The sequence below is a fragment of the Equus caballus genome, chromosome 14, assembly GCF_041296265.1.
Source record: "Equus caballus isolate H_3958 breed thoroughbred chromosome 14, TB-T2T, whole genome shotgun sequence".
Taxonomy (NCBI): domain Eukaryota; kingdom Metazoa; phylum Chordata; class Mammalia; order Perissodactyla; family Equidae; genus Equus; species Equus caballus.
Window position 1 is genome coordinate 37,390,176 of NC_091697.1, and position 13,796 is coordinate 37,403,971.

Genomic DNA, 13,796 nt, shown 5'->3' on the forward strand with positions numbered 1-13,796 from the left:
AAAACAGTTCTGCCCTTACGAAGCTTATATTCTAGTGGCAGAAACAGTAAGCAAATAAAGAAGTGAATGTGGAGTATGTCTGATGAGAAGCGCTGTGGAGGAAACAAAGGAACATAAGGACTTGAGAGCAGGGGGTGGGGAGGGAAGAGCTATATTGGAATAGTGATCAGAAAAGGCCTTGGTGATGAATTAATATGTGAGTCGAGACCTGAAGGAGGTGAGGAAGTGAGCCATGTGGATGGCTAGGAGATGACAATTGCAAGGAGAAGGAACAGCCAAGTTCAAAGGCCCTAACAGATTTATGAAGGTTTCCACTCCCCTCCCCACTTCCCCATACAGTGGAGACCCAGGCTTCCCAGGAATTGTGGGCAAAGGCTTCTGGGACTCTGAGGGGAGGGGGAGGACCTTTCTAATTTCTTTCTCATCATCCTGAGGTGTCTGGCCTTCTCCCATCAAATCAAACCCCACGTGCTAATGCATGGCCCAAAATAGCAGTGAGCAGGCCTGTAATGGCATTCACACATGGAGAGATGGCCAAGAATGGTGAGGACGGAGGAGCACGGGGGATGGGCCAGGAGGGAGGGGATGGAGCAAGCCAGCTTTTGGCTCAGGCAGCAGATACCCCAAGATGCCTTAGTTCAACAGCACAGCAGCCAGCAGCCTTTTTCTGCTGTGAAGCAAATCAGGATAAATGGATGACATCCCCATGGGAGACACACACCCTTTTCTCTGTTGAGTGCAGCTGAGAAAAAGTGACATTGTAAGGATGATTTGAATATGACTTTAGTCTCAGACCTGGGTTCAGATCCTGGGTCTGCCACTTACTAGCTGTGTGCCCTCTCTAAGCCTCAGTTTCCATATGTGGGGTATAGTGATAGTCCCACGCTGTAGAGCCTTGGGGAGGATGAAATGAGATGTGTGTAAAGGGGTCAGCATAGTGCCTGACTTTTATTCCATATTCAGTCAATGGCAACTGCTGTTTCTCGCTCGTGATTTTTTAATTGCAAAAGCAGTACATGCTCGTTGTAAAACATGTAGCAATACCAAAGATAATAAGTAAAAGAATGAGGGTCTGCCACCCACAAGGAGGACCGAGTGTTAAAAGTTTGGTGGGCATACTCTGGGCCTTTCCTACAGGTTGAGAACACACACATAGATCTCAGACACAGTCACACAGAAGCACACACACAGGCTGCTATTTTTGTTGGGGAGGGAGGAGCAGAAATGAGATTCTGTTATACATATTGTTCCACACTTGTTTTTCTAGACTCAACTGTGTGTCATGAAGGTAGTACTCTGCTCTAATAAAGTACATATTACATTGTTTTACATTTACTCATGCATGTATACATAATTTACATATGTTGGTGTGTAGCTGTTGTTAGGAGAAACTTACTTGCTATCGGGACAGTGTGGTACAGTAGGGAGAGTACTGAGCTCAGAGACAGATGATGTGGAATTGGTCATCCAGCCAGCTGGCCTTCCTGGGCCTCAGCTTTCTCATCTGTATAATGGGGATTTTGTGCCACTTGGGCTCTGAGAGCTTTTCCCGCACTACCTGTTTAAAGGATACTGTGTAAATGGACAAACGGAAAAGAATTCCCTGTCTCAGAGGTTTGCTCGCAGTTATGGAACATCCCTGGAAATAGGGCAGTAAGATAAAGGCAAATGGCCCCCAAAACCATGGACCTTGAAGTTGAGGATGAAATGCTAGCTCAGGACCCACCGTATGGCAATATAAACACGAGAACGGAAATTACAGAGAAGAAATTATAGGTTGCTATTTCCACAGCCCACAGTTTTGAGGCATAAATCCATAAGATTTTTTCTCCATGTAATTTTCCCCATGCTCTGAGGACTGCCTTGTCAACCCAGAAAGCATATTGGACAAAAACTTGTTTGCTGGAATCAAATGGAATCTTCCTTGGCCATAGGCGTCTGGGGAGATGAATGCCTCCAGGGAGATGTTGACCCTGGCTCTCTCCCTTCTCCTTTCTCTACTTTTTTTTCAAGAGGAGGGCACACTGAACTGTTGAACCAGTTTGCAGGCTGCTCATTGGGCTGCGTTACTAGAGGGCAGGATCACTACATTACAAGGTCACCGTCAAAAGCAAATGAGCAGCTCAACTAGTGGGCATTGTGCCCAGAGGACCGTTGGCTGTATGCTTCTCTCTGCTAGTCTCTTAAGCACACTCTGGAACTCTCATCTCTTCACTGTACTGTCTTCCTTGAGTGCAAATGGTGATAAGATTTAGGTTTTGGCTTGGGAAAGGGAGAGCTGTTCTTAGGTCTCTCCCCCATTTATTGTGTTCCAGCCCTAGCTAAAGAGATATCCTTTTTGTACAAGTCTAGCTAGTAAGAATGGGTATTTGTTTTCTTTTGTATGTTTATCTACCTCCTGACCTCATGGGGAACAATGATTATCAACGCAGAATTTGGGCATTTAGAGGTTTGCTGATTATAGTTCCACCGTTACTTCTGACTTTATCTCTCTTCACCTCTTTTCACGTCTCTTACTTCTTATCATTCCCTCAGAGATACCATAGGGGAGGAGACTGCTTTTGTTGTTCTGGAAATCAAGCTACAAACCTGGAAAATGAGCAATCATTTACTCAAATGGAGTGATCCAGCTCCCTCATTTTCTCCTTTTTCCCTCTCCGCTATTGAGTTGTATAACCCTGGAGGGCCTGAGGAGGGGAGAATCAGCAGCACGAAAGGAGTTTTTCGGCAGTAGACAGGATGGGTTAGTTACCACCTCTCTCTGCTGCACTTCTCTTCCGAGGAGGCCTGGGAGAAATGTGTAGCTGATCCAGAGCAAAACCCTGTGTACCACCCAGGCCATGGAGCTCTCCCCCACCCTAGCTTCGCAGCTCCCTCATGGGTCCAGAGTAGACTTTAACATCTTATCTAGGACAAAGGACAGCTCTCTTTGACTCTCTCTTGTCAGGAGCTTCATTTGTTGTTGGCAAAATGCAATTTCCTGGATCAAAGAGAAGCTTAAGAAAGGCTTAAGATGACATCCCGATGCTTTTGGTAAACTGTGCTTCACTGAGTTGCATTTAAATGAGTCACAGACATATGGATTACATTTCACTTAAAATACACATGGCTTAAGAAATTAGAGGATGTCGTTTTTTAACCAAGTATTTGGCAGATCTAAAGTATTCAAAATGTTTTTCCAAACTCAGCCCACAGCTGGGCTCCCCATTCCCCGCAGCTGAGACTATATGAGCCAAGCGGACTGGTGCCGAGGAAGCCGTTGGACGGCTGGGTGGAGACACCAGAATTTGATGAGAGCTACTTGTGAGTGTCTGAAATTTGCTTCAAACATTTTTTTTTTTAAGTATCAGGAACTGAATTAACCCTGCTGCGTTGACTCTGAGGCAGTGAATGCGTAAGCTAATTTAAGTTCCAAGCGCTGTGCTCGGCACCTTGCTCCAGAGAGATCTTGTGGTCCTGTTGGAGGTGTAGTTTCCAACTGCGGCTTTGCAGACTGAGACTGATTTCATTTACAGTTCTCATGTTTCCAGCCCCTGGAGTTGCAGGCCAAATGGATTGCCAGCCAATCTGATACAATCTTTGCACAAATTCTCAACCCCACCCCTGCATACGCAGGGTCCCCGTTATTTCTTAATCTTTGGAAACATGACATTGCTTTCTTACGGTCCATTGCGTAAACTCAGTCTAGTAATTACAAGTGGTGATATGAAGGGATGCAGCTAAACGGCTGCCCGAGGAGAGTGTCAGGGAGCATCTGGAATAGAAATAACCTAGATGTATTGATTCTGAAGGCCTTGAGCGCATAAGCCTGAAACACCATAATCCATAGAGTAGAACAGGCTTGGGCTTTGGTGCCAGAGAGACCCAGATTCAGTTCCAGGTACCGACACTTCCTGGTTAGGTGGCCTTCAACAAATCACTTGCCTTCCTAATGTTATTTCTTCATCTGTGTTCACAATAACACTCACTCCTTAGTGAACCTTTACTGAGAGCCAGTCACTGTGCAAAGGCACTTCACATGCTGTTTTGTTTAGTCTTTGTGGCAGCCCTTTGAAGAAATATTATTGTTATTTACACTTTATAAATGAGGAAACTCAACTGTGAGGAATTTAGTAACTTACCCAATGCCAGGTTGAGCCAGGAGTCGAACTCAGGTCTACCTACCTCTTATTATATTCTACTGCCTGCATGGAAAATAGACATTAATACCTTCATTGCAGGGTGAGGTAGGCTGAAAAATGTCCCCCACCTCTCGAAAATATCCACATTCTAAACTCTGGAATGTGAGACTATGCTACCTTATATGGCAAAAAATAATCTTTGTAAGTGTGACTAAGTTAAGGATCTTGAGAAGAGATTATCCTGAATTAGCTGGGTGGGCTCTAAATGCAGTCACAAGTATATTTTTAAGAGGGAGGCAGAGGGAGATTTTCTCGAGGACAGAAGAGGAGAAGGCAATGTGGCCACAGAGGGAGAGATTGGAGTGATACAGCCACAAGCCAAGGAATGCAGGCAGCCACCGGAAGCCAGAAAAGGGAAGGAATGGAATCTCTCAGAGGGAGTACAGCCTTGCTGACACCTTGCTTTTGGCTCAATAATACCGGTTTTGTTCTTCTGGCCTCCACAACTGTGGGAGGCTAACTTTCTGTTGTTTTAAACTGCCAAGTTTGTGGGAATTTGTTACACAGAAGCCACAGGGTTTCTGAGGTTTAGCAATAACGTGTCATAATGTGCTTAATACAATGCCTGGCATGTAACAAGCAAGTTTTTGATACATGCTAAGTTTCATTAGTGCAAAATCAAGAACAAGTGTTTTCTAAAGTGTCTTAGTGGTGCAAAGGGTTGCATGTGGTCACAGTGACTGTCTTCAAGTATGAAAGTGACAAGAGAAAAACATATTGAGAAATAGCGTGTGTGGTTAACGTTTATAAGCATTTCCTAAGTACCAGGTCATGTTCTCTGATGCTCAGTCTGCCTTCAGGTAACTTCTGGCTGAGGAATGGTGGTCAGATATGAATAACGATGTCAACGATCGTGGTGATAGGTACCATGTAGGAGGTGCCTATATAGCAGGCTCTGTTCTGCAATCTCTACATGGTTCATCTATTTGAATTGTCACAACAACCCTATGAGATGTAGGTAACTGTATTAGCCCTGTTGGCAGGTGGGAACCCTGAGGCATAGAGCAGTGTGACATGCCCAAGGTCACCTGGGTGGGAAGGGCAGAGCCAGGACGAGAAGCTAGATCTCTTTGACTCTAAAGCCCAGGCTCTTAGCCGTGGCGTTAAATTGCCTCTTGGATGCCCTGTCCTTGCTCAGTATGCTCTTCTTGGTTAGCACTGGCATTATTACTCTACTTTTCTGCCCTCCCTCTTCCCTTTCCTTCTGCCTTCCATGGGCCCTGGTTCGAATTTGGATTTCCATGTACTGTAGTGGTGTAATCCATGCAGGTTGGATTCAGAGCCTGGCTCTTTGTACCCACTGGTGATGTAAGCTTTGGCAAGTCACTTCACCTTTTGGAGTCTCAGTTTCCTCATTCACATGATGAGCTAATAATAGTGGCCACCTTGTCAGATGTCACGTGAATTCAGTAAGGTCATGCTCTTAAAGGACTTACATGCTGCCTGGTGCTCTGTGAAAGCCCAGTAAATAGTCGCTATTATTTGTATTTTGCAGGGTCGGAAAAACATTTAAGAATGAAGTAAGAGGGAATTCCCCTGAGTTGGTTTCCAAATGTAATTAAGAAGACTTGGCCTTGAAACCCGTTGCTCCTGGGAGGAAACTCTCTTCTGCTCTCCAGCCATGCCCAGTCTGACCTAACTGTATCTCAACAACACAGCTTTGCAGGGTTCTCCGGTCAGCCAAACTGTACCTCTTTTCTGTGCCTGCAGAATCGGTGCCCAGCCCCTCCCTTGGCAAGGCCCCGAATTGTCCGATAAGGAGGTCGGGGTTTGTTCACGAGTTCCGGCTCTATCTCCTTCCAGGGACCCACAGCCTGGGCTGCCTGTGTAGCCAGGAAGGATGTCCACAGTTTTCTTTTGTCTCAAGCTTATTTCTCCTGGCGGCCCTTCAGCAGGCGCATGGGGTAAAATGAATGGGAGGAAGCTGTCAGCTGCCCTGTTGACCTCAGATCGACCCTTGTCGGAGGGAAGGGAAGCTGTGCACTTGGAGGAAGTCAGGGTTGATTTCGTGAGTTTGAGGATCCCTTTACCAACAGGGTAAACAGGGTATCTTAAAGTAAACAGCCTTAAGACAACGATAGTTGGCATCCAGTGAGTGAGTGTTTACCATGAATGTGCTATTTTACATAGATTTTTTTTTAATCCTATGTGTACACTGTATCCTCAGCTTTGTAACTTATTTTTTTTTGCTTGGAAACATAGCTTGGGCAATCCTCAAATCATTTGAAAAAATGTGCACGAGACCTTTCAGGAATGTTTGAAAACTTTGATAATAGAATTCCAGAAAAAAATTATACAAGTAATAGTGTTTTAAAATAAATGAGATCATACTTTATATGCCATTCTACAATTTGCTTTTTCATTCTTTGTCTTGAGTATCTTTCCACACTAGTACATTTATAGACCTATTTTGTTCTTTTTAATGGTGACATAGGATTCCATTGAATGGAGGGACCAAAATGTATTAATTTCTCTGTTAATGGACAGTTAGGTTTCCAATTTCTTGCTATTACAAATAGTGCTGCAGTAATGGACTTATACATAATCTTTAAGCATATTTGCAAGTATTTCTGTAGGATTGATACCCAGAAGTAGAGTTGCAAGGTCCCATAGCACACATGTTTAAAATGTCTTAAATTTTGACAAATTATACCTCCCACTCCACAGATTACTCTCCAAAGACTGTACCATTTTACCTTCATACCGTGGAATATGAGAGTATGTTATAGATACATTTCCATGTAAATTTATTGGATCATTTTTAATGGCTGTTTGATATTACTTTGTATATGTATGCCCTAATTAACTTTTAAAATTTCTTATAATGAAAAATTATCAAATGCACACGGAAGTAGAGAGGATCATGTAATAAATCTGCATATACCCATCATCCAGTTTCGGTAATAATCAAGATGCCAAGATTAATGTGATCACCCTATATTCATGGGCATTCAAGCTATTTCCTTTTTTTTTTCATTTTTACGAACAGTGCTAGAGTGAACACCCTTGTATTCTTTGGAAGATACTTCTGGAGGATCACCTCCTAATCGTGAATCACTGGGTCAAAGGGAGTTTAGGTGAAACAAATGGATGGGTAAAGGCACATTGCCTTTGGTTTCTCTATAAGTTACATCCCACCAGCCTTGTTGAGAGTGTTGTTTTCACACACTCTCACTGATGGGTTGATTGTTGTGCTTGAGCAGACTCTTTAAACCCAAACCCTCCCACTTTTTTTTTTTAACAGCTTTATTTAGATGTATAGTTCATCCATTTAAAGCATACAGTTCAGTTTTTTTTTTAGTATACATATGAAGTTACACAACCCCACCATATTCTAATTTTGAACATTTTAATCACTCCAAAAAGAAGCCATTAACAGTGTTATGGGTTGAATGTGTCCCCAAAATTCATATGTTGAAGTTCTAACCCCCAGTACCTTAGAGTGACCTTATTTGGAAATAGAGTCATTATGGATATAACTAGTTAAGGTGAGATCATACTGGAGTAGGGTGGGCCCCTACTCCAGTATGTCTGGTGTCCTTATAAAATGGGGCATTTGGACATAGACATGCACACAGGGAGAATGCCGTGTGAAGATGCGAGCTATGCTGGCACAAGCCAAGGAACTCTCAGAGGCTAGGAGAGAGGCCTGGAAAGATCCTTCCCTAGTACCTTCAGAGGGAGCATGGCCCTGCCAACACCTTCTTCTTAGACTTCTAGCCTCCAGAACTGTGAGATAATATGTTTGTTTTCTTGCTTTCTTTCTTTTTTTTTTTTGGTGAGGAAGCCCTGAGCTAACATCCTTTGCCAATCTTCCTCTTTTTGCTTGAGGAAGATTGTCTCTGAGCTCACACATCCATGGCAGTCTTCCTTTATTTTGTATGTGGGACACCACCACAGCATGGCTTGATGAGTGATGTGTAGATCTGCACCCAGGATCCAAACCTGCAAACCCTGGGCCACTGAAGTGGAGTGTGCAAACCCAGCCACTATGTCACTGGGCCAGCCCCATAAATTTGTTTTCTAAAACACTCAGTTTGTGGTACTCTGTTAAGACAGCCCTAGCAAACTAATATAAGCAGTCACCCCCCTCCCCCGACTCCCCACCCATTCTCCCCACCCTATCAGCTCTAGGCAACCACTAATCTTCTTTCTGTCTCCATAGTTTTGCCTATTCTGGATATTTCATCTAAAAGGGATTGTACAATATGTGGTCTTTTGTAACTGGCTTCTTTCACTTAGTGTAATGTTTGTGAGTTGTTTCCACGTTGAATGGCGTGTGTCAGTACTTCATTCCTTTTTATTGCTATTTAGTGTTCCATTGTGTGGATATACCACATTTTGTTTGTCCGTTTATCAGTTGATGGATCTCCTGCCTTTTAAGCCAGAGATAACTTGTCTCCATTTTACAAGGTTGATTTCAGCAAATATTGATTGAGCACTGATGTGTAGAGTCCTATGCTAGGTGCTCTAGGGAGTAGATGCAAACACGCCATCCTTGCCCTCCGGCAGTTTACTCTGTGTGAGAGGGACAGTAAGCAAACAGCATCATCCAAGGAAGATTACAAGTTTACATAATAGAGTTGAAAGAAAAGGGTTGTGGAGGCAAGAGGGATTAGAGAATTTCTGACTGAGGGATAGAGAAAGCTTCACTAAAGGGGGTTCCTTGGAGCTCTGTCTTGCAGGAGCAAGGAGGGGAGGCTTTGGATGAGGGAGAGGAGAGGTGAGTGGAAGAATGAGGAAGGAATTCAGACTGAGAAATTAATACGTAAACAGTTCGTCTGGATCAAGGGGAGCCAAAGCTGTAGTGCTAATAGTCTCTTAGGAATTCAGTATTCCAACTAGCCAAGTCATTTTAATTCAGAAGAGTGGTATGTGGGGAAAGAGGAGGGGGTTTCTTTTCCTTCCATGGCTCAGCTATCCGAGGATTTGAATGGCTTAAAGCTCAATTTTTCATTCTCCTATTTTTGACTTTGAGTTAGGCTCTCGCTTGCCTCAGGTAAAACTATGTGGTCAGGGAGGTGGGTATGGTACTTCTAGGGAAAGATGGTTGAGATGCACTAGCTAGGCTGTATTTTCTACACCTTGGATGAGAAGAAGTTCTTCCCCCGCCCTTCCCTATTGAAAGGAAATTTGGGCCGAGCTGAGTGGACAGAGATGTGCCTGGTGGATGGAGTCATGGACTGCAAGGGGCTGAGCACAGGGCAGAGATGGCTTCTTCACAACTTGGGGAGGCAGGGGAATCCCTTGAGAAGCAGGGCGTGGTGGGTGGGGTACAGATGGATTTATGAATGTATTTGGATTTGGGAGATGCACTGGAAGTCTCATCTTCCAGACCTCTATTTCTCCCTAGCTTTAAGGATGTGCTGAAGCTCTTCATCCAGACTCCCTGGAAGTTGGAGGATGTTTCTACTCTCCAACCTTTTTGCTTGGGCAATGGAGCATGACTATCCTGGGAAAAAACATCTATGGGAGGAGGAGGCTGATACTGGGGCCTCTGGACTAGTTCTGTCCTGGAAATGAAACTGCATTTACATTGCACTTCAGAAGTATTTTGATTTTAAAAAAGTAAGCTTACTCTTTCTCTACTTAGAACTCAGTGGCATACACAGATGTTTGGCTGACACCTTGAGTACTAAATGAATAGGCTTTTGGGCACCCTGGGGCAAGTTGCAGGCCTTGCTCAAATTTAACTGGGGGTGGATATGGGGTCAGAGTGCCTGGCTTCTCTGACAAGAGTCTCTAGTGTATGGGGCTCTGGACTACTCATTGGGAATTCTTAACTTGTCTTTCCTTCCTTCTCTTCCTTCATTCAACAAATATTGTGCGTTCTAAGTACGTGGCAGGTATTGGGCTAGGTCCTGGGTGTTTCTGGGAGAGCAATGGCAAGCAAAACAGTCTCTGCCATCATGGGGCTTAGAGCTTAGTGGAGGAGACAGAGAACTAAACCATTACTGAACAATGTGGGGCATGCTGTGATGGAGGAAGCAGATGGTACCCTGGGAACATGGGGAGGGGACCCTACCCTGGATTTGGGGTCAGGGAAGGCTTCTAGGATGAAGTGAAGTAAGGAAGAAGTAGGCGGTGGTAGAGGGAGTGGTAGAGTTGACGTATACAAGGGAAGGTGGGTTCTAAGCAGCACGAACAGCAGGAACAAAGGTCCAAAGGCAAGAGTAACACTTGAAGAAGAAAAGAAGTTCTTTATGGTTAGAGCAGAATGATAGGGAGGAAGGAAGTGGTGAGAAAATAAGTTGGCCAGGTGGGCAGGAAGGGGTGAGAAGGGCCTTGTAGGCTCCCCGAAGAGGTTGGGTGTTTATCTTGAGGGCAATGGGAAGCTGATGAAGAATATTTTAAAAGCCAGATAGTGGCAGCATCCAAAATACATTTGAGAAGGACTACTTCAACTGGAGTGTAGAGGATGAAGTGGAAGGGGCAAGATTAGCAATAGTAATAAGACCTGCTCAAAAGCTTTATTGTAATCTAAGTGAGAAATTATGGTCATCTAGTTTGGGGAAGACGTAACTGATGTGGAGAGAACATGGTGGATTGCAGAGATATTTACATGGTGGAATCATGGAGATGGGGAGGTGGGTTGAATATGGGCTGAGGGAGAAAATGGATTAAGATCCAGTCTGAGGTTCCTGCTTGAGTAAGTAGTGCCAGTCCCTGGGTTTGTCCTTAGCTTGTGGTGGGACCTTGGACAAACCACTTCTTTTCTCAGCTCTTTAGTTTTCTCACTACGTGAAGGTAATAGTCTGCAGTCACCAACTTTGCAGGATCATGGTGGGGATCCACTGATAAAACCTATAAGAAAAGTAGTGTCTTGTGCTCTTTCCAGGACCCTAAAAGGCCTGGAAGAAGCAAAGTCTGTGCTTACCCTGGTTCCCTCTGTAATTTGGGCTCTTACATAGTCTTCCCTCCTTATCTACAATTCTAAGCACTTAATCTCTCAGGAACTGGTGAGACCTTTGCCCATTCTAGCAGCTGAGGCCTTACTGGGGGCCTCTTTGGGGGTTCTCAAACCGGCTTTTGTTGTAAACAATGATATCATTGAGTAGGTGGAGCTGGGCCAGGCTTTCCTCAGCCAATTTAAGGAGAAATGGGGTCTTTATGACTTCTGTACTTATGGCTCTTTTCCAGTCCCTTCCATAGCTCCCTTGTGCCCCACTGCCCCCTTTTCCTCTTTCTTTTTACCCAAGGTTATGGATTTGCAGAAAATTGGCAGCCTCCACATTTTCTTCTCTTGCATCAGTCTCCCTGGAGAGAGGTCCAGATGGGCTGAGGGGCTATAATGGCTGCATTATATCAGGCATGGTTTCTTTTTCCAAGTCCTCCCCCACCCCCACCCATTTGTGGGGAAAGGAAGGGCAAGTCATGGAAAAGGATTCCTTTGGAGGGAGACTGGAGTGCTAGGGAAGGAGGTGATGTAAGTGTTGGGAGAGATGTCAGGCTCCTTGAATTCTGGAAGCTCTTTATCTCTTGACTTCTTGATGCTAGATTTGGGGCTTGGGGAAGAATGCAAAGGTTAAACTGGCCTTTCAGTTACGTGGTGACAGGAATATGGCTGTGGAAAAGGAGATCAGCAGCATTGAGTGAGGATCCTGAGTTCTTGATCCCTAGGGTGACCTTGCTCTCTTGCCCTCAATGCACACACACACACACACGCACACACAAAGGTGCACGCACACTCATGCACATGCACCCACTCTCCATAGCTGTGTGGACAGCTTGTTAGGGGAAATTGGAAGGTGGTTGCAGCACTGGTTTGCAGCACTTCTCAGAAATTCCTCAGAAGGAAGGAAGTTGGGCTGTGAAACAGTGACTTGGCTTCCAGGGACAAGATGGTAAGTCCTGCCTTCTGTGTGGCCTGTTCGTGTTTGCAGAGTACTTTTACAAATGACCTGGTAGGAGAGAAAAAAATAATTTCCCCTCAGCTGGGAACCCTGTGACAAAAGACAGATTAACAAGAGCAAAACAAACAGAATTTTATGAACATGTATATGGGAGATACACGTATATATGGGAAAACGTGTGTAACTCAGAATTCAGACTTCTGTAGCATCTTCAACAAAGAACAATAAATTTGTAGAGAAATGACACGACAAAGGAAAGAGATTTTAGGCTTCTAAAGCGGTAAACTGTGGGCAGGTAAATATATGGGAAATGAATGACAGATAAAGGTGAATGGGTAAAGTTTGTTGTGTAGATTCCTCTAGTGCCTTCTCGGGGCTGAAAGGGTCTAAAGTTGTCTCTGGTGATTAACTTCTGTCCTTAATGGTAGAGAGGGTGGGAGGGATGCCATTGAAAACTGATGTCCTGCTTTTAGGCAAATAGGGGGAGGATAGGGAGCTTTTCTTGTGTCTGCTTCTTCTTGGTTACCTTCAGCTCAAAATGATCCTTCTGCTGAAGTGGCATATTTGGGGTGGTGTATTCTGCCCCCTTCAGCTGGCTCTAATCTTCATGAGGGGAGATGTCGGGTGAAGGGCAGGAAATGTGCTTGCCTCGTTCACATCCCCTAGCACAGTGCTTGGCACACGATTGGCCTCGATAAATATTTGTGGAATGAGTGAGTGGGCTTGCAAACACAGAGCCTGAGGTTCTGAAGAGGTGCTGCAACTTGGCCAAAGATCCAGAGCAAACAAGTGATGAATTCAAGCCAGGAGGAACTTGGTCTTCCTGATACCATGTGCCCTGCAGTTTGTACTGTATTATGTTGCTTAATAAGCAATTATTGATGAGATTGCACGAACATCCTTCCTCTCTGCCTTCTGGGAGTGTCTGGATGGCCTAACTCTTGAATTATCTACCACTGACATTTAGCTTATTCTGGTTTATTTAGACTGATGGGCTTAGAAGCGAAATATAACTGTGATACTAGGTAAGTTGCTTTTGCTCTTTTTCAGCTTCTTCACCTGTAAAAGTGGAGTGGTGGAGGCACTGGACAGAGGTTGGCGTATAAAGATTCTTTTGTTCCAGTAGACTCTGCAGTTTATATGCTAACCACCCTCCCCTCCAAAAAAACTTTATGAAAAGGATATGGGGCACCACATAGAATGAGGGAAAAGCTGAAGAACTAAGGGCTTGAAAAGGACAGGATCTAGGAATTCAGAGAGTCCCTTCAGGGGCCACCACTGGGGTGACTCTCCTCCAGCCATTTGTACCAGGTGTCACGCATCTTGAAATTCAGAGAAATGAGATCTGATTGTCCTGGCTTGTTGTGAGTGACTCCAGGTGCCCCTGGTCAGCATGCAGCAAGAGGGGACCATTTCTCTAAAGGCACATTGGGGAACTGTTATCCCAGAAGGTGGTATGGATGCTGGAGCCTGGAACAACAGATGTCCACGACGATCTAAGTGGGTTTTCCAAGTTCTAACCTTCTTGACCTGTGCTTTAGGACGCTAACATTGGGTAAGGTTTATCAAAGTTGCTGGATACTTATTCAGAGCCTAAAAGGGACCAAGCACCCACATTCTGGGCAGGTTGGTTTGTGGTCTTCATCCACGTGCTTTTTGTTTGTTTGCTTTTTTCATGGGATGGTCCACCAGGTCCCCTCTTTCTAAGCATATTCTCAAAGGTCCAGAGGTCTTAGAGGTTCCTTTTCTTCACTGCCCCTGT

The 13,796-nt window shown here is 44.6% G+C and overlaps 1 protein-coding gene across 2 annotated transcripts in view; it reads left to right on the top strand.

The window, feature by feature from the left end:
• ADAM19 (ADAM metallopeptidase domain 19) overlaps positions 1–13,796 on the top strand; it is an 81,579-nt gene that overhangs the window by 9,989 nt on the left and 57,794 nt on the right. Inside the window, exon 1 of one of the 2 annotated variants that reach the window (XM_023617324.2) lies at positions 13,010–13,059. The exons of the other annotated variant lie outside the window; for it this stretch is intronic. Coding sequence (XP_023473092.1) covers positions 13,025–13,059 — 35 coding nt within the window. The 5' untranslated portion in view covers positions 13,010–13,024. Of the gene's footprint in view, positions 1–13,009; positions 13,060–13,796 lie in introns of those variants that run through there. 2 annotated transcript variants of the gene reach the window in all.